Consider the following 20317-nt stretch of genomic DNA (forward strand, 5'->3'; position numbering starts at 1 on the left):
AAGAAATAGTTTTATTTCACATTGCCATCACTGTTAAAGAAAGGCCTATATTTCTATCAGTTATAGCATGGTAGAGTGAAAATAGCCAAAGCTTTTATTTTGTCAATGGGGAAATAGTCCTATAAAGAATATGATTTGCCAAAGTTAGAAAACTTGTAAGTGGGAGAGCCAGGGCTTAAATGATGGCCTAAAACTTTACCTTCAATGAGTATTTATCAAGTGCCAACTATGTGTCTATGAAGGAACATATTTTGGTTTGATGTATTATTAATTAAAATAATTTTTAAAAATAAATCAGAAAAAGGTAGGCTTTACTAGAGAAAGATACATAATTTCTCTGTAAATCTATAACATTTTATGTTGAAAGAGAAGATATGATACATGATACCAATTCATCTGGGCTGTTGGTGTCAGAATGTAATACCTTAGAGTAACAGAATTTTTGAGAACCACAAAGAATTTCAGTTGAATCTTCTCCATCAGCACTTCCATTATTCACATTTTATACTTTAAAAAACAAAAAGGAAATGACTTTCCCAAGAGCTTAGATCCCAATCTCCTGCCTCCTTATAGTATCCTTTGAACTGTTATAGAGCTTCTGTCAATTTTAAAATAGTTGTATATAACACTGAGAAATAGTTTTGCCACTTGAGTTTGATGTCAGAATGTTTATATGCAAAATTTCCTTCCTGCATGGAATTCTAAAGGTTCTATTTCATGTGCCTGTCAGAATGCTAGGCTAGAAGGATTTTCAGAGGCTTTACGTAGTTTGCTAGGTATCGCAGAAAGTCTCCCTTGTACAGAAACATCTCCATAGCTTTAACAGATTGTGACTGTTGCATTTGGAATGTTCCTTTGTTAAATTTGTTAAGTTTAATTTTGTTTATGAGATTTTATTGATGTCCCTGAAGAGTTCTGAAAGACATAAATGAGATTATGCTTTGGTACTTGCAAACATATATAATTCACCTATCTCTTTTCAGCCTTCTTGTCCCTCATAAAGAAAAAGATTGAGGCAAAACTTTTAGCTTGCTTGCCTTTACAAGTCACCTCTTTTAGCTTCATTGCCTCCTATTCAGGTCTCAGTATTAGCCTATTTCAGAAGGACCTTTATTTTCCTCTACTTGGTTATCTGGGTTTATTTTTTAAATTAATGTTAAAGAAAAATCCATTCATAGTATTGTCCAGTGTTTGTTACAAAGTAGGATTTAGCCTACAAGCCATAGTTTGCCAACACCTACCCTACATTTATATTAATTTTTAAGTTTTTGTTTTGTTTCCCAGGTGAAACAAATGCTCAAATGTCCAGAATGACTGAAGAATTATCTGGGAAGAGTGATGAACTGATTCGGTACCAAGAAGAGATCTCCTCTCTCTTGTCTCAAATTGTCGATCTTCAGCATAAAGTTAAAGAAGTAGGTTCATTCATTCATTCAACAGATGTTTGTTAAGCATTGGCCTCATACCGTGCACTCTGCTAAGTGCTAGATACATTAAGCAAAATAAACACACTCCCTACCCCTTTACAGTGCCTTAGTCTGATTACTGTTCTAGTCTTTCTGTGTCGTGAAATATGAATAACTACTTTCAACTTACTATTTCTCGTGGCCAGGTGGGGTTAGATTTTCCTTAGAAAGTTGTGATGTGAATTATTGACAAATGATCATTGTCCTCTGAATACCTTAATAGATTTTGTATTCTGCCCATTTTATTGCTCTCATTTGGCTTTTGAAGGGTTAGCTTTTTATAGGTCTCTAGACCATACCCCTGACAGACACTCTTAAGATGTCTTTAAAAGGGGCGCCTGGGTAGCTCAGTCGGTTAAGCGTCCGACGTCATCTCAGGTTGTGATCTCGCGGTTCGTGAGTTCGAGCCCCACGTCAGGCTCTGTGCTGACAGCTCAGAGTGTGGAGCTTACTTCAGATTCTGTGTCTCCCTCTCCCTCTGCCCCTCCCCTGCTCATGGTCTGTCTCTTGCTGTCTCAATAATAAATAAATGTTTAAAAAAAAAAAAAAAAAAGATGTCTTTAAAAAAAAGAGAGTGGCCTGTACTTTATATGGAAAGGCTTCACTTGTCTCTTTTAAAATGTTGTTAGCATGTGATTGAGAAGGAGGAACTGAGACTTCACCTACAAGCTTCCAAAGATGCCCAAAGACAACTGACAATGGAGGTAATCAAATCTTCCTTTATCTTGTGTAATATGGTGGGGAGAAGAATGAAGAGTTTGTTTCATCTTAATGAGTAAGAATGATTAAAGGTAATTACTGGATTTTAAATAGCAAGAGATTAAATTATGAGATCTAAGAAGTAAAGCAATTTAAAAATTCTGTCCCTAAAACTAATAACATGACATCTTTCTTGATTAACAGATGTAAGATTCTGTAGGAATATGTGACCCTTTTACCAGTTTACCTTAACCCAACAGTTTTTAAAATAATTTCTAATAAGTGTTTTTGCAAATATGTCAGAAGAAACACCAAAAATCTTTTGCTTTCAATCCAAATAAAAATTCTATGTATTAGATACAATTTGGTGGTTCCCTGGCATACGTTAAGAATCACCTGGCAGAATGAGTCCTAAATAGAGACTCCCAGGCAGCAGCCCCAAAAGTTTCCAATTGAGTAGGTTTAGAATAAGGGTCTAGAATCTACATGATCCAGTCCACACACCACACTTGAAGAAATACTCTGAAAATCGTGTACTCTTTTACATTTCAGATTTTTCAGAAATCATATTTATGTATAATTCTGGCCAAGACATCCCTAATTCTGGTGACTTGAAATATATATGTATACACTCTCCTTGCTTAGTTTGTTTTGGAGTCTTTGTATTGAAATTGTTTCATGAGGTTATCTAGCCCTCTGGATAAAATTAATACTTATCCCAATGGGGTTTATTTTCCTGTTGTCATTTTGAGAATGAAATGAAGTACACTAATTACCATCCTTTTTTTCAGCTGCATGAGTTACAAGACAGGAATATGGAGTGTCTGGGAATGTTACATGAGTCCCAAGAGGAAATAAAGGAACTTCGTAGTAGATCTGGCCCTGCTGCTCATCTTTACTTTTCACAGTCATATGGAGCTTTTTCTGGGGTGAGTTTTTCTGGGAAAGATGTTACATATTTAAGGAAACTTTTTAAGATTAGATTGTCCTGAGAGTGATGTGGTTTCTGGTGGTATAAAGTATCTTGAGAAGAGAGAACATGGTTTGTCCTTGTTTCTGGAAGTCATTTATTCATTTAGGCTTTAATTTGTATGTTTACATCTACCTTAATACTCTTACTTATGGTAGCCTTTCTTCTAATAGATGACCTTCCGGGTTTATTATAATATATGAGATGAACCCTAAGGAAATTAGGTTTAGGTCTGTGTACCATAGAGCTACTTAAACTTGGGTCATCCTTACCCTAGGCCCACCACATGCCACTTATTCAAATAGTACTCTGAACATCTAAAACCTATTTCAACAGATCTTAAGTCTCTTGGTATATTTCATGCTAGTTAGAGTGTAAGCCCCATGAGGGCAGGATTCATGTTTGTTTAATTCATCAATATATAGTATTATTTGAATTAAAGAGATTAATGAAAACTTGTGAGTTTATGCCAGAATTTATAATATTGGTTCAAAGAATTATTTTAACAGCCTAGTTTGTAAATACTTATAAGCAATTCTGTGAAATATTTTAAAAAACTGAAACTATAAATTATAGTAATTTTTTGAAGAATATGGGAACAAGACTTTGGTTTTTAACTTTTTATTTTGAAATAATTTTAAACTTAGACTAATATTACAAAAATAGTACAAAAACTCTCATATATCATTCATCTAGATTCCCCAATTTTTAACATTTTACTACATTTGCCATATCATTCTGTTATATTTTTTCTGGACCATTTAACAGTAAGTTACAGAGACACCCTATTAACTCCTAATACTTCAGTGTGTATCTACCATAAACAAGGACACTCCTATATAACTATGCTACAGCCGTCGAAGTCAGAAAACTGTCATTGATATACAATACTATCATCTCATCCACAGAGCCCTAAGTTTAAATTTTACCAGTTGTCCCAACAATATCCTTTGAAGGATATGTTGCATTTGGTTGTTTCAAAAGGCCTGTTTTACATGCCTTTCATTACCTTTGTAGAATGTCCTCAGTTTGGGTTTGTCTAATGTTTCCTCATGATTAGATTCAGGCAATTTATTTTTGGCAGAAATAATGCCATGTTCTTCTCAGTACACTGTAATAGGAGGCTCATGTTGTCTATTTATCCCATTACTGATGATGTTAAATTAACTTTACTAAGTTAAGGTAGTATCTGCCAACTTTTTCTATTCTAAAGTTAATGTTAATTGATAACTAATTAAATTAGTGTTGCTAATTAACTTTACAATGATGAAAATTGGCAGATGCTACCTTAGCCAAGTGATCAAAGTTACTATTTTGTGGGAAGATACTTTAAGACCTATTTAAATATCCTGTTTTTCTCAGCAAACTTTTATCTGCTAATTTTAACACCTAGGGATGGTTCATATCTGACTCAGTTTTTACTAAGACGATTGCCAAATGGTGATTTTCTAATTCCATCATTTTTTCAACATTTATTAATCAACATTTTTTTGTCAGAACCTTTCTGTCTCATTTATTTATTCATTTGTTCATTTAGTTATGTTCGTATGGACTCTTCCTATTTTAGTCAATGGATTACAGTCCATTATTACTAATTTTTATTTTGATACTTAAATTGTCACAGATATGGCCAGCGTGATCTCCTTTAAGTTCATCTTGCCCTTTTCCTGTCCCAGTCCTGGAGTCAACCATTTCTCCAAGGAGGTCTGGTTAGTTTTAATGAGGAATGATATTTAGAATTCAAGATCTGGGTCCTGTGTGTCCATTGCCACTAGAGTATCATTACTTCTAGTCCCTCTCAGCAGATAGAGCTAGAAAATATATGTATGTTCATGCATACACCCACTGAAACACATCCATATCTATGTTCCAATACATATTTATGTTCATCTGTCTACATGTATTTAAAAACATGAGTTCACACCAGTATCTCCAATTCTAGCCATTGTCAGCCCAGCCTCACCGAGCATGGCACTCATGCTAGTTGAATCCTCATTTCTGACCAGGGAAAAGGAAAACTTGCTTATTTTTCCTTAATGATTTTTCTACATTATAAAAGCCATACATGTTTATTATAGAAAAGTTAGAGATTACAGAGAAGCAAAAAGAAATTGTGAAATACTGTCAAATCCTGACTTCCAGAGAATTATTATTGGCATCTCGGTTTATAGCCGTTCAGATCTTTTGGTTTTTTGTGTCTACGTAGGTAATATATTTTGTTTATCATATTGGTTTTTCCCACTGCTCGCCTGTAAAAAGATATCATGAAAAAGAAGTTGGTTCTTGTTTAAAAGTTACATTTCCAAAGTGCCTCTCTTTTTTTTTTGCATTTTGGCCTGTGCCTATTTTCTTGTGTTTTCTTTTATTGTAACACCAAAAGTATTGGACCCTGGAGACTCTGTTAATTCATGTAAGGATAACCCATTTCTCCTAACCGTCTTCTTACATAATCAGTATAGGAATCTCACACTCTTTTTCTTAGGAATCCCTGGCAGCTGAGATTGAGGGGACCATGCGTAAAAAGTTGAGTTTGGATGAGGAATCTTCTCTCTTCAAACAAAAGTAAGTACAATCACATGTATTGTTACCCAGGCACTGGGATGGAATTAAAAAGAAGCCACAATCCAAAGTGATAGGTATTTTGAGAATTCAGTTGTAAATCTGCTTAGTATTCAGTTTTTTTCTCATAGTGCTGACATTTGGGGTTTTTTTACATATTTTTTAAATGTTTATTTATTAGAGAGAGAGCAGGCAAGCAGGGGAGAGGCAGAGAGAGAGAGAGAGAGAGAGGGAGAGAGAATCCCAAGCAGGCTTTGTACTGCCAGTGCAGAGTCCGATGTGGGGATCAATCTCACGAACATGAGATCATGACCTGAGCTGAAATGAAGAGTCAGACATTTAACCAATTGAGCCCCAAGGCTCAATAGTGCTCACATTTGTGAGAGTGTTCTCTTGTTCTGAAGCTTATTTTCCAATAATTTCTCTTAAAATTTAGAGGCTAGTCGGGGTAGTTTTATTTTCAATGAATTGTACACACGTGTCTCTTTTCTAAAGCACTCCAGTGGTAGACAGTGGCAATAATGAATACTACTTCTTTTTTGACAGAGCCCAACAGAAACGGGTGTTTGATACTGTCAAGGTTGCCAATGACACACGGGGCCGCTCTATCCCATTCCCAGCTCTGCTGCCCATTCCAGGGTCCAACCGTTCAAGTGTCATCATGACAGCAAAACCTTTTGAGTCTGGTTTGCAACAAACAGAGGACAAAACCCTCCTGAACCAGGGGGGCAACTCAGAAGAGGTTTCAGAGTAAGAAATATAGATCATGGCAGTTATCGTGTATTTCTTATGGCATTGACATACCAGATGCCCATACTTATATTCCAGCATTGTTCTGTGCTATTCCAAGGAATTTCTGGAACTGTCAGTTTTCATTCAGTAATGATGCCCAATAGCATTATTTGTAAGACAGATCATTGACTTCCTAAAAGTTTTTGGAGTAAAAAGGCTACATTTAATTAAGTATATTCAAAACAGAAGTTGCATTGAAGTGTAAAATTGTTTACTACTTTCTTCTTCAGTGTGGCAAAGTTTGAATCTAAATCTTCATGTTCTAAGTCAGATTTTTTTGAATCTGTTTGGTCATTGGCAGTTTATGCATAGCATCAGTGACACTTTCTCATAACCCATGCTCATAATCTCAACTGCTTTGGTGCCTTTAGGATAAACAAAAATCTTGAATACCTATTGAGGAAAAGTAGGTTGCTCTTAACTTCCTATTTGTTTAAGCTTAGACTTTTTGCAGCTTTCATTAATTCATCTTATTGAATTATAAATAACTAGAAATTAAACAGCATTACTGGAAAGTCACCTGAAGGCTTTCGAAAGATAGGTTTTTTGTACCTGAGAGAAATCTTCCTAATGCAGAAATCTATCCTAGGACATACCAAATACCCAACAAGTATTAGCTGCTATCAGTAGTAGTAGTGGTGGTGGTGGTAGTGGTGGTGTTTTTACCATTATTGAATCCTCATTGTGGACTAGGAGCTAAATCTTATTTAATACTGTCAACAACCCTTTAGTGTAGGTACTATACCTTTTTAATTTACAGTTGAGGGAAGTGAGGCTCAACTCACTATGTAGGTTGCCCAGGGTCACTCCACATGAAGGTATTGGTCACATCACACTGTTGTAGGGTCACATTTCTGTAAACTACAGATTTGGTCCATGGATACACTTTGGTTCAAAAATAAAAATATTTGTGTTTCAAAAGAAAGAAATAAAGAAAGATTTCTCATCCTGGGTTTTCTATTGTATTTCAGTTTGTACCTACAGTAGCTTTGTATGTCAATACTGTGTCGTTGATCATAGTTATCTTAGGAAGAGATCAACAATCAGATCTCTGTGAATTCACATAGAGTAGCCAGGAGCAACTACAGTTTGGCTTGCTACTCTTTCTTTTGATATCAATTGTTAGATACCTCCGATTTCAAAAATATGGAAAAGGAACAAATGTGTTTACAGAACTATGAAAATATAGTATTTACAAATCTTGGGGGTTTTTTAAATGTTCTACAATATTCGTGGAGGATTACATGGCCTAAAGCAAATTTTTTCACATTTTATATTTTGAAATTGTTTGTTTTGCAGTTAATGGCATGTCATAGTTTAATGGGTTGCATTTTTTCTTTCTTAGTAGTACATAAAATAATGATACCTCTTGCAATCAATGGTTTTATAGATTCAATGCAATGTGATAATGTTTATTTTTCTGGCTACCTGAACTGAATTTATATAGTCATATCCGTAGTTTTATAAGTTAAGTGACTATACTTATGGTGAGCATTGAGTAATGTTTATAGTTCTCAAATCAATATATTATACACCTGAAACTACTGTAACATTGTATGTTAATTGTACCCAAAAAAATTTTAAGTGAAATAGAAAAATTAGTAAACACCACATAATAACCAGTATGTTTTTATTTATCTGAAGTTGCTTGAAATGATCCATAAAAAATGACCTGTAGTATTAGTGATTTTGGTTTATTGTTATTATTTCTGTATTATTGACACCTAAGAAAAAACACTTTGATATCTAAGAAAAAAATGCTTTGAATTTAATCAGTTTCTTAAACATTCACTATTGTAGAAAAGAGAAGTCTAGGTTGTGCTTCTCAACCTTACCCTTACAGATCTAGTCAGTGAATGATTTTCCCACAGGAACATTCAGAAGCTGGGTCAACCAGGACCCTCTGAAGATAGTGATTTGGCTACAGCACTGCATCGCCTTAGTCTGCGGCGACAGAACTACTTAAGTGAGAAGCAGTTCTTTGCTGAAGAATGGGAACGGAAGATCCAGGTTCTGGCTGACCAGAAGAAAGAAGGGGTTAGTGGCTGTGGCACCCCCACAGAGAGCCTTGCCTCTCTGTACACCGACCAGTCAGAGATCACAGACCTCAGCAGTGCCAGTTGCCTTCGAGGTTTTATGCCTGAGAAATTACAAATTGTCAAGCCACTTGAAGGTAATAAATCAATAAGGGCCATTTGTAAGCCCTGTTGGTTATTGGCCTTTCCTTTTCCTGGAATTAAACTTTGTATTGTAATTATAAGAGGACTATGTACAGGAGATACTTTTATTATCCCTAAACCTCATTTGTGTGACAGTGTATTATAGTACTTTGTGGAAAAAGTGTGTGCAGAGATCTGCATTCTCCCATCATCAGCCATCAGTATTTTTTTAATATAAACGTGATGGAGAAAGAGCAGTCTTTTCTTTTGTCCTTAGCTAAGAAATATCATTGACGGCAGTTTTCATGGTAAAACAAATGGGATATAATAAATAAATGAAAATAATATAGGTGTAATACTTTATCTCTACCTTTCTATTCAAAAAAAGAGTTCCTTACCCAGGAAGTGTCATTTACTTAGAGATGTGTGTGTCTGGGTTGGATGGTTTTGTTTTTCCAGTTTTTGCTAATTTCTTTTCAGTTTTTGTTCTCTCCTAAAATAGAATTTGAATTCAAAGTAAATTTGTTTTATGGAATATTGATTACCTTCAAATGATTCTGTTATTATCATAAAAGAGTCTGCATTAGACAAAATTTTGAGTTGGTAATCTATAAGGAACCCTCAAACTCAAAGGTTCTATAAGTTAGTTTTATTCATTAATGATCAATTCAGGTATTTGTCAGAGTTGCCCCCTTAGGATGAAATGTCTGTAGTAACATAATTAGACATTGCATCTTGTGCAGGTGCTTGGGGTGGTCATTTGCCAGAGTTCATAGATAAGAACCATAGGGATATATCTTCCTTTTAGCATCTCCTTCACTTTCCTACTCTGCCTGAAGAGCCTGGAGAAAGGAGAGTTATGAGCAGGATGGGGAAGAATACAAAAAATAAAACAAAACACTGAAATTCAGGTGTCTTTTAATTAGGAGCCTGACTTTTGACTTCAAAGTTCATAAGCGTAGTTTCAAGCCAAGAAAGTATTGATTTTTGTTCACCTGGGAAAATACAGCCCCACCTCTGAGGTGCATATCTTATTTCTCATCACTACCTCAGCATCCTAGTTCCTATCAAGGGTGCTGCCTTGACTTTTTCACCCCTGCTTTAGGTGTCCTTTTTAAAGTTAACTTTTGAAATTGAAAGATTATTGTTCATACCTTTAGCATCTTGTCAGTCTTCCACAGAGAACTTCATACAAATTTTACCAAAACATTAAGACTGAATAAGTAGTTTTATTGTTAGCCTTAATATTTCACACATTATAATTTTAGCTTCTGTGTCAAGATTGAATACTTGTTGGGAAATTTAAAACATGCCTTGTTGTTTTGTTTGTTTGTTTGTTTGTTTGTTTGTTGGTCTTGCACGTTCAGGATCACAAACTTTGCACCACTGGCAGCAGCTTGCTCAACCAAATTTAGGAACCATTCTTGACCCACGACCAGGTGTCATCACTAAAGGCTTTACCCAGTTGCCCAAGGATGCCATCTATCACCTCTCAGATTTAGAAGAGGATGAAGAGGAAGGTATCACTTTTCAAGTGGAACAGAACCCTTCAATATCCAAGCCAGTAACAGGAATCTTCCTTCCACCCATTACTTCAGCTAGTGGTCCAGTTACAGGTAAGAATAGTGCTGGGTGAATGTAGTCCAATAATTTTGCATTCTGACTTAACAGTATGGTCACGTGACTACCTTGATTTAAATCTAACTGGAATGTACTCAGTCTTTAACATAAGAAAATAAAAATCTATAGCAATAGTGGCCCTTCTCATTCTACTTCTTAACCAGCCTGCATAAGTAGATTGGGTAGAGAGAAAGATCAATTCAGTCAGTGGTTCATAAACCTTTTGAGCTCAGGATCTCTTTACATCCTTAAAAAAAATTGAGAATTCCAGAGAGTTTGTCTTTGTGAGTTGTATCTATTGATATTTACCATGTTAGAAATCAAAACTGAGAAATTATAAAAATATTTATTAACTCATTTAAAAATAATAATTACATGCTAACACAAATAGTATGTTTTATGAAAAATAGCTGTTTCCTTTACATAGTGAGAAGGTTTTGTTTTACAATTTTGTAAGCCTCTAATTTATGGCTTGAAAGAAGATATCTGGATTTTCATACAGCTTCTACATTCAGTCTATTATAGTATGTTGCTTTGCTTGAAGAATATAAAGAAAATGCAGGCTCACACAGAGGTGTAGGTATGAAAGGAAAGAGTATTTTAATAACCCCTTCAGGTATTTGTGAATATTTTTTTGATATTACACCAAAACTTGATAAGTAGCAGTTTCTTTGTAGCAATATGGAATCCAAAAACCTATCATACTTTGTTACATTAAAGTCTGTTGGTCTATCCTACACTTTGAATGCATCTTTTATCCATGCATGATTTTATAACTTCATGCACTAGTCATTTGGAAAATATTGGTTCTCTGAGTTATGCACATCTCTAAATGTTAACCTATTTCATTATATAATATATTAAAATTACATTACTATCACCACCTATGTCATCAGATAAGTCTTTTACTATTATGAAGCTTTAAAGCTCCCAGGGGTGGATATAAATTCTGCAAAACTTGAATTTTCACTTGAAAGTGCAAGTGACAGCAAATCCTATAAGCCATTTTTATTTATTGAAGAGACAGGCTCGCTACCTTCATTTCCAAGAAAATTTCTGCCAGATAGCCAAGTCTGAATAACTAGTTTGTTAGTTGTTCTTTCAGTTAAAAATGGTGTTCCATGAGAAAATTTCAACTCAATTGCCCATGTGCTTTTTCCTCTAGATGACCATTGTATCTTGGTATGCAGCAGAGTGCTTAATACTAACTTCCCATTTAATCACACAGAATTTAAGATACAAGGGTCAAGATTTAATAAGTAGTTTTTACTGCTTCATCAAAGACGTTCTTGTGTGAATCTGGCTGCTTTTTTTTTTTTTTTTTTTTTTTTTTTTGCTATGGTGGGTGAACAACAGTGAAAAATATTCACATAGCTTGGTGCCATTGCCTTGATTTGTGCTAAGGTGCCAGCACATTTGCTCACCATTGCTTTTGTACCAACCATGCAAATGCCAACCCAGTCAAAAAGGCAAATAGCATCTTAGGATTGCTATGAAAGTAGTTTTGACCTGTGGATTCCCGTAAGGATCTGCAAACCACACTTTGAGAACTGCTGGAGTAGTTTGACTAGAAAGATTGAACTGACTAGATCTTGTTTGGGATGTTGGGGGTGGGGGAGTTAATGTACTTTTTCAGAATGTGTTTTTTTCTTATTTCCAAGCTATTTTTAATCCCTTTAAATTACAGTTTTAAAGTATTGAAGGATTCAACTATGTACTAGCCAGGTGATACTAATACAATATTTATGTATATTTCATTTCCAAATTTAGTGGTTTTTGTACAAAATACCCTTGATTAATGCTATATTATTAATAGTGATGAACGTCATACATTATTAACCTAGTCTTTCAATTTTGTTTGATTCCACAAAAATCTCTACTTCAGTTGCAACTTCAAACCCAGGAAAGTGTCTGTCATGCACAAACTCGACATTCACCTTCACTACCTGTAGGATATTGCATCCTTCTGATATCACTCAGGTTACCCCCAGGTAAGGGGTCTGGGCAATTTGGGGCCTAAAATTTCTTTCCTTTTGAAAACTTTGTTTTCATGAATTTACCTTTAAAATTACTTTCATGTAAATCCCAGATTTTTAATTAATGTTCTATGATCATTTGTCTTTAGGATATTTTCACATTGTATCTTCTCCTTTGATCATTGTAACTCTTCAAAGTGGCAGGGCAAGTGAGTATGTATTGTGTAAGTGAAAAACTGAGACAGAGAAAGTCTAGGTAACTGGTCCAAGTCGGAGAGGTAGTAAATGACCCAACTGCAGCCCAGAGTAAGCCAAGCTCTAAGATTTGAGGGACTAGTCCTCAGCACAAGACTCCCCTCACTTCTGACACCACTTGCAAGTTCACAGGGTTCCCAGAACCATTCTCGGGTTTTATAATTTGCTAGAAGGACTCACAGAACTTTCTGAAAACATGATGTCCATGGCTGCTATTTATTACTGGGAATGGATATAGGTTAAAATTAGCCAAAAGAAGAGATATAATAGGTCAGAGTCTGGGAGGGTTCCACATGAAAAGTTTCCCTTGTCCTTAGGATTTATTACTTTCTAGCATCGATGTGTGATAGTACATGCAGAATATTGCCAACTAGGGAAGCTTACCCAAGCCTCAGTGTCCAAATTTTTTATTGAGGCTTTAGTGCATAGTCTATTGGTTGATTGATTGATTACCCATTGATTGATTACCCATTGAGCTCACTTCCAGATCCAGTGACCTAAAGTCCCCACCTTAAACCACATGGTTGTTCTCTCTGGCATGGCTAGTCCCCTCCCTGAAACTATTGGGTGTGGCCAGGCTCACCCCAAGATCTAGTGTGGCCAGCTTTCATCCTGGGCAAAGACACTTCTATCAGACATGGCATAGATTACTTTCCAGAAGCTTGGGGACAAAAGCCAGAACCCTTTGGGCAAGGCCAAATTATTTACTACATAGGCTAGAACATGAATATTCTAACACATAATTGAGGGATCTTATTCAGCCATATTGCTGCTATTTCTGGCCCACCAATTCCCAAAAGAATTGAAGGTAGTTTTCAAAGGTATAGAGAACATTGCAGGGATAATGTTAACTAGAAGTAGAGGAGAAAAATGAAGCAAAGAGGAATCAAAGGTAAGGATATAAAATGGATAGAATAAAATTAGTATACAAGTTGTAACATAAAGTCTTATATACTTGCTAGTGTGAACCATGTATCTGAGTCTTAACTTTCTAGCTGCCATTGTAGAGGGAAATAAGATTATGATTTACAAGGTATGTAAGAGCAAATCAATTATTTCGCAAAGCATTTGGCTTTCATCCAATAAAAATCTCAGTATAAGTCTGTAATGAACAGGCTTATGTGCAATTTTTCTACTTTGTTCTTATAGTCAACAAGATAACAAGTTTATAGAATTGGTTCCTGGGAAGACTCTCAATACAAGTTGATACCATCATATGAAGTGTACAGTTTGGGAAAGGACTGGCAGTTCTACAGTAAAATAGGGACAGGGAGGTGGGAAACTAGGAATAGTCTGTAGATGGCATCGGATTAGAGATTCTTAGTTGGACTTGTTTAATCAAGAAGCCAAATATGTTTTTAGTTTATTTCTTTTATAGTAGTTGGTACTTTAGAAAGTTCAGTAATAAATTATGAATTTTAATAATTTTGTTCATAATCATTAGAATTTTGTTATCTTGATATACTGAGTATTTTATGTTAAGTGAAAGTTTGTCTATTAAATACTGGTAACATTTGCTTAAGGGAGGAAAATTGTCTACAGAAGTCACTTCTCCATTCTATCACCATTTCCTCGAGTACATGATTTCTTAGTTTTTTTCTTCCTAACAAAACATAAAATAAGAAAGTTTCTAATAGTTGTTAAAGCTTTTAATTATTTTTATTTTCCAAGAAACGTATGTTCTAAGTCAAGGTTAAGAAGTATTTGTTCCATGGGTATCCTTATACTACTTTTGTTTGGAATTAACATTCTTGAAAATGGACATTTAAAAAAATATTTTTTTAAAGTTTATTTATTTTTGAGAGAGAGAGCCAGAGCATGAGCAGGGGAGGGGCAGAGAGACACAGAATCTGAAGCAGGCCCCAGGCTCCGAGCTGTTAGCACAAAGCCCAACATGGGCTAGAACTCATGAACCGTGAGATCATGACTTGAGCTGAAGCCAGACGCTTAACCGACTAAGCCACCCAGGTGCCCCAAAAATGGAAGTTTAATCATTTCAACTTTTATTAGTTCTTAGTAATATAAAATTGAAAGATTAAAAGGAAATAAATTTCTCTTTAGAAGAGTGTCTTAGGTTTAATATAAAAGATTATATTTTCTAAAAGGTTGGAGAATTATTTACTTATGGATTGTTGTCTCTGGTGTCTTTCACTTTATAGAATGTATATAGTAGTAAAAATTTCTGAAATTTACTTCCTTTAATATTTTAAAGTTTTTTTGCTTTCAATTTTATTTTATTTTATTTTCAGCTTCACAGGTGAATTCTATGAATTATTTTTTTAAATATAATTTATTGTCAATTAGCTAACACACACATGAAAAGATGCTCATCAGGGAAATACAAATCAAAACCACATTGAGATACCACCTCACATTGGTTAGAGTGGCTAAAATTAACAACTCAGGAAACAACAGATGCTGGTGAGGATGTGGAGAAACAGGAACCCTCTTGCACTGCTGGTGGGAATGCAAAATGGTGCAGCCACTCTGGAAAACAGTGTGGAGGTTCCTCAAAAAATTAAAAATAGAATCACCCTACGACCCAGCAATAGCACAACTAGGAATTTATCCAAAGGATACAGGAGTGCTGATTCATAAGGGCACATGTACCCCAATGTTTATAACAGTGCTTTCAACAATAGGCAAATTATGGAAAGAGCCCAAATGTTCATCAACCAATGAATGACTAATATTTTAATTTCTTTTATTTCTTTTTTTTAAACTTTTTTTTAATGTTTATTTATTTGAGAGAGAGAGTAAGTAGGGGAGGAGCAGAGAGAGAGGGTGGCACAGAATCCGAAGCAGGCTCCAGGCTCTGAGCTGTCAGCACAGAGCCTGACGCAGGGCTCAGACCCACGAACCGTGAGATCATGACCTGAGCCAAGTCAGACACTTAACTGACTGAGCCACCCAGGTGCCCCTAATTTCTTTTATTTCTATCATAAAATTTAGTCATATTCCCAAAAATATATATTTTGAGTTAAAATTTAAGAATAAAGTTAGAGTACAGTAAACTTTTTCATAACCTATGAAAAGAAGTATGTTTCATTGTTACAAATTACAAATAATTAACCAGTCATTGAAGTAACATCAAAAGTCTTACTCTTCAGATCTTTCCACAGAGTTTAGTTATTGATACATTGCCTGTGCCTCTATATTTACTGTGGATAACTAATGTGATTACTTTAAATACTGTTTAGAAATTACTTTTATTTTTAAACCTCTCTTTTCTTTCTCTCTCTTTCTTTCTTTCTTTTTTTTTTTCTTTTCAAAGTTCTGGGTTCCCTTCATTATCCTGTGGAAGTGCTGGTAGCAGTTCATCAAACACAGCGGTGAATTCTCCTGCTATGTCCTATAGACTCAGCATTGGTGAATCTATTACCAACAGACGAGATTCTACTATAACATTCAGCAGCACCATGAGCTTGGCCAAACTTCTACAGCAACGAGGCATTTCTGCTAAAGTGTATCACAGCCCAATTTCAGAGAACGCCCTCTTCCAGCCTGTCCCTAAATCCCTGGCTATTCCTTCCACACCACCAAATTCACCATCTCACTCACCCTGCCCTTCTCCTTTACCCTTTGAGCCTCGAGTGCATCTCTCTGAAAATTTTTTGGCCTCCCGACCAGCTGAAACATTCCTCCAGGAGATGTATGGTTTGAGACCTTCCCGGAACCCTCCTGATGTTGGCCAGTTGAAGATGAACTTAGTGGACAGGCTAAAGAGACTGGGGATAGCCAGAGTAATCAAAACCCCTAATGCACAGGAAAATGGAAGAAGCCAAGAGGCAGAAATTGGTCTTCAAAGACCAGACTCTGCTATTTATTTAAATTCAGGTAGCAATTTATTGAGTGGACTGAGGAGGAATCAGAGTCTTCCAGTCATGATGGGTAGCTTTGGCACGCCTGTATGCACATCCTCACCAAAAATGGATGTCCTGAAGGAAGACTGAAGTTCAGCAATTAACTGATCTCTTAAACAAATTAGCACATGAAGGATAGATTTGCACTGATACATGTAGTCTGGTCTGACTGAGAGACAAGGAATGTTGCAGATGGATTGTGAATGTGGAAAGGGGAAGTGGAAGAATGGAAACAAAATTGAGATGAGCCCCTAATGAATGAGGTCTAATAAATTGCAAGTATAGATGAATGAGTCATGAGTGTTTGGAGGCAGAAAAGGAAGAAAGGTTTAATATACTCCTTCAGTTGAATGTTCCTATCTTGAAAATAAAAAGTGACTAGACAATAAATTCAGTAATACCGAAATATGCCAGAGATACTAAACTTGCCAGAACATTTATTCCTAGTAAACAAAAGCAGGAAGAACCCAGGTTAGGAGATGGGAAGAAAAAGGGAGCAGCCTTGACCATTGCCTATAAAAAGCTGTACTGCAGGGTTGTTGAGGTAAGCCCTGTCTGTTACTGAGACAAGGAAGATGCTTTTATGTTTTACCCTGTTAATGTCTGGATAAATTACATATCCATCAAATGGTATGTACACAGCATTAGCAAGCAAGGAATTTTATCTTTTTCATAAAATCAGAATAGTGGAGACTCTCTTTTTGCTTTCCGTTTTCAAGCCTTTGAGCCACTGGGAGCCCAAACCACCCAAATTCCTTTTGTATTTGTGATTAATAAAAATTCATTTTTAAATTTGTATTTTTATACAACACCTCCCAAAAAACAACATGAATTGGGGGATAAGGATGTCCTTTAAGAAGGAAAATATGGGTGAGTTGGAACCAAGGAAACTTGTTTTCAAAATATTTTATTTAGATAAGTACAGTGGCCAAGAAATATGAACATAATTACATGGCTTTCAAATTTCCTTGGAGACTGGAAGGGGTTAAACCAGAAGTGCAATCAATAGGAATTAGGGAATGTTGTGTATTTATGCCTGTACGTTTTTTTGTAAGTAAAGTTAGTTGCAACTAAACTTTTTCCAAAGTGCTATGCATATTTTTCATTAAAGATGACATGTATTTGCACAAAATTTCTCAGGCATATTAAATTATTATAAGCTGAAGTAAAACCCAGGTGCTTGCTTTGAGATTGTGGTTTTTTTTAATTGTAAAATTAAAATACATCGTCTTTTTCTTGGTATCTGTAGAATTAGAGAATGAACTTTTTAATGGGGAAGTCAAAGTTTTTGCTTTTTTTCTGGGAATCTTTTTTTTTCTTTTTTTTTTTCTTTTTGGTACAGATTCTATGAAATGGCAAAGTGAAACTCGGGAATTCGGTTTCAGCATTCATCAGTGTGACACAAGGCTGTGAATTGGGAAGAAACAGATCTGTTTTACAAACTGTCGCTAATCAAGGCCTATTCCTCATCATGACATGGCTTTCTCTAGGCAGTACAGTTCAGAAAAAAAAAAACAAAAAAACATTATATGAAAGGCATGATAGAGAAGAGATGAGGGTGGAGGCTAATTATTTTGTTATTAAAAATGGGAGGCATATTACGTGATCTTTTTGGTGGTTAATTTGCAAATGTTTTGCTCCTTACTTCTGACTTAACCGGAAGGCAGTTTTGTGAAGCATTCTTGATGAGAGTCTTGCTCTGATTCCCATCGATACACCTATTCTCATGCCTGCAGAGGATCCTTCCTTTCTCCTCTTGTGGTGCCTCTCCTACATAAAGAGCTGTGTGTTCAAAAGGGTAGAAAAACCCACATGTAAGAATGTGTGAGTTTACCATACTTTTTAGAAGCTTAATAAAACTTTTCTAAATTTCTTAAAAACAGAAAGTGAAAGTGCCCTCTCCACCTTCTCTCCGCTTTTGTCAGTCATGCTGAGATCAGCAGACCTTACATTAACATGTTCAGAAAGGATTCTAGCAGGTCTCCCATAAGTGAACATAAGTGTCCCTGAATGTGGTAGGCATTAACCAGAAGAATTCCATGTTTAAAGATGTTTAAATTTCCAGAATATTCCAATTCACTTCTAAAAAATAGTATTTGAGTTCTACTTCATAAAATAAACTCTGGGGTGCTTATTTTAGCAAAGTCTTAAAGCTTTTTATTTATTCTCTAAGAAAATAATCTTGCTGTTGCCAGTTTCCAAGAAACATCGGGAAATGGGTAAATGTACAGCCAGAGAGTAGTACAAAGTTATGAAATTATCAGATTTATGTATACTATATAAATAGCTGTAAACTAAGCTAGATTTTGGAGTGTTCTGTATAATTAGTATACTTTTTTAATAACTGATGCTAAAATGATCATTTTGGAGGCAGGGTGAGGGCATATTCACAGCCAAATAAGCACATCTAATTGAAGTTTCAGTTTTTGAAAACTAGATTGATGTTACTGTTTCACCAGAAACATAATGATTTGTATACTGGCGCATGCTTGTCTCTAAAAATGAATGTTTTGAAATTGGGTTTTACTGTTTTTAAAGATTCCATCTAAAATCATTTTTGGTACAGCCTGAGAATCTCTATTCTAACAAAAGTGTGCAAATTATAGGAAGAAGACCTGGAGCCTTGTAGTAAGTTTCTCCTCACTTTATCTGTTACACTTGAGTACTGTTCACATTTTAGTTTTTCTGTATCAACTGTGTATGTACTTTTATGCCAATATAAGAAACTCCAATCTTTTTTTTCTCCTTTAGGAAGATTCTCAGTGATTATACCTCAGGTATTTCTAAGTATCCTACTCTCTATAGGAGGGATACCTTCATGGGCTCAGAATGAAAAGTTTCCCTGAATTATGATGATCTCAAATCTTACGTAATAGCCTTAGGCGTTGGTCTTAGGGAGAACTTCATGACCATCGTTAAAGTAGCTGTTGGTTTTTTTTTTAAGTTTTATACTCTGTGTTCTTGATTTGACACGAATGAACAGACTTTGGCAAAGGGAGGAAATAAGAGGCAGCTCACAACAAGAGCCTATTCTCTATAAAAGGTGTATTTTGTACAGTATTCATTCAAAGTCTGCTATTTTTTTTTTTTTTTTTTTGACCGTTCTGATACTTGGTTACTAATATTGACTTTTGATATCTGGAACTAGAGCTCTCAAGTGGTTAATGGCCCACCCCTTTGATGTCAGATGCCCACAGGCCTGCAGTCCCAAGTGCAACACCACAGTGTCTACAGCTGAGTGGTTGCATTGTGGAGCACAGCTGCCCAGGAGTGGTGTTGGAAGTGCCCTCTGGGGCAGCCAGGGAAATTCTATTGTTTGATATCTAGGGCTTGACTTTGTCAAACAGCTCTTTGTGCACCTACCTTTGCTTTGTCAAATGTAAATCAGATAATAAACATGAATATCTTCTTAAATTTTTGTCTTTCGGTGTTTTTGTCCCAGTGCTCTTCACAGATTATCCTGCATTGAGGCTTTCCTTTCCATTATGTTGGTTTTGGTACAGAAGACAACCTCTGTTTGCCAAAGCAATACAAGACAAACCAATTATAAGTCATATGTAGTAAACAGGTCTTATTTTCTGAGATATGTTTAAAAAGAATAAAGGGAGTGTTATATATGCCATATTGTTTCCTTAGCAAAGTAACAGCAACAAAACATCATTGCAGATCTTTAATTTGAAAAAGACCAAAGCAATTCTTTTCCTATAGTCCACAATTTACTGTTGATACTCTTAGCTATTTAGAAACTGTTTCCAGCAGACAGTCTCTCCTTTGCTGTCCTGCCTGTGCTCCCTTGTGGTGTATTCAGTTAACTTCTTTCTCTTTTGTTCTGCCTTGGGTGAATGCTTTCACTGCCCATGCCACTGGCCCCACCCAATTGTAGCACCCCATATTTGGTGAGCCTCTGCTGGCCCAGGACTCTTACTGGATTCCTTAGGAATCCTCGGGACTTTCCCTC

At 35.6% G+C, this 20317-nt stretch overlaps 1 protein-coding gene across 6 annotated transcripts in view; it reads left to right on the plus strand.

Annotated features, from left to right (window-relative positions):
• Positions 1-19773, plus strand: part of TRAK2 (trafficking kinesin protein 2) — a 65104-nt gene extending 45331 nt beyond the window's left edge. For all 6 annotated transcript variants that reach the window (XM_060622946.3, XM_060622944.3, XM_060622945.3 and 3 more), the window contains 9 exons: positions 1285-1415; positions 2096-2170; positions 2957-3094; positions 5618-5697; positions 6241-6444; positions 8358-8659; positions 10013-10261; positions 12151-12256; positions 15771-19773. In XM_060622946.3, the coding sequence (XP_060478929.3) occupies positions 1285-1415; positions 2096-2170; positions 2957-3094; positions 5618-5697; positions 6241-6444; positions 8358-8659; positions 10013-10261; positions 12151-12256; positions 15771-16449 (1964 nt within the window). In that variant the 3' untranslated portion in view covers positions 16450-19773. The remainder of the gene's footprint in view (positions 1-1284; positions 1416-2095; positions 2171-2956; positions 3095-5617; positions 5698-6240; positions 6445-8357; positions 8660-10012; positions 10262-12150; positions 12257-15770) is intronic.
• The last annotated feature ends 544 nt before the right edge of the window (positions 19774-20317 follow it).

Source organism: Panthera onca, chromosome C1, assembly GCF_046562875.1.
Source record: "Panthera onca isolate mPanOnc1 chromosome C1, mPanOnc1 haplotype 2, whole genome shotgun sequence".
NCBI classification, from domain to species: Eukaryota; Metazoa; Chordata; class Mammalia; order Carnivora; family Felidae; genus Panthera; species Panthera onca.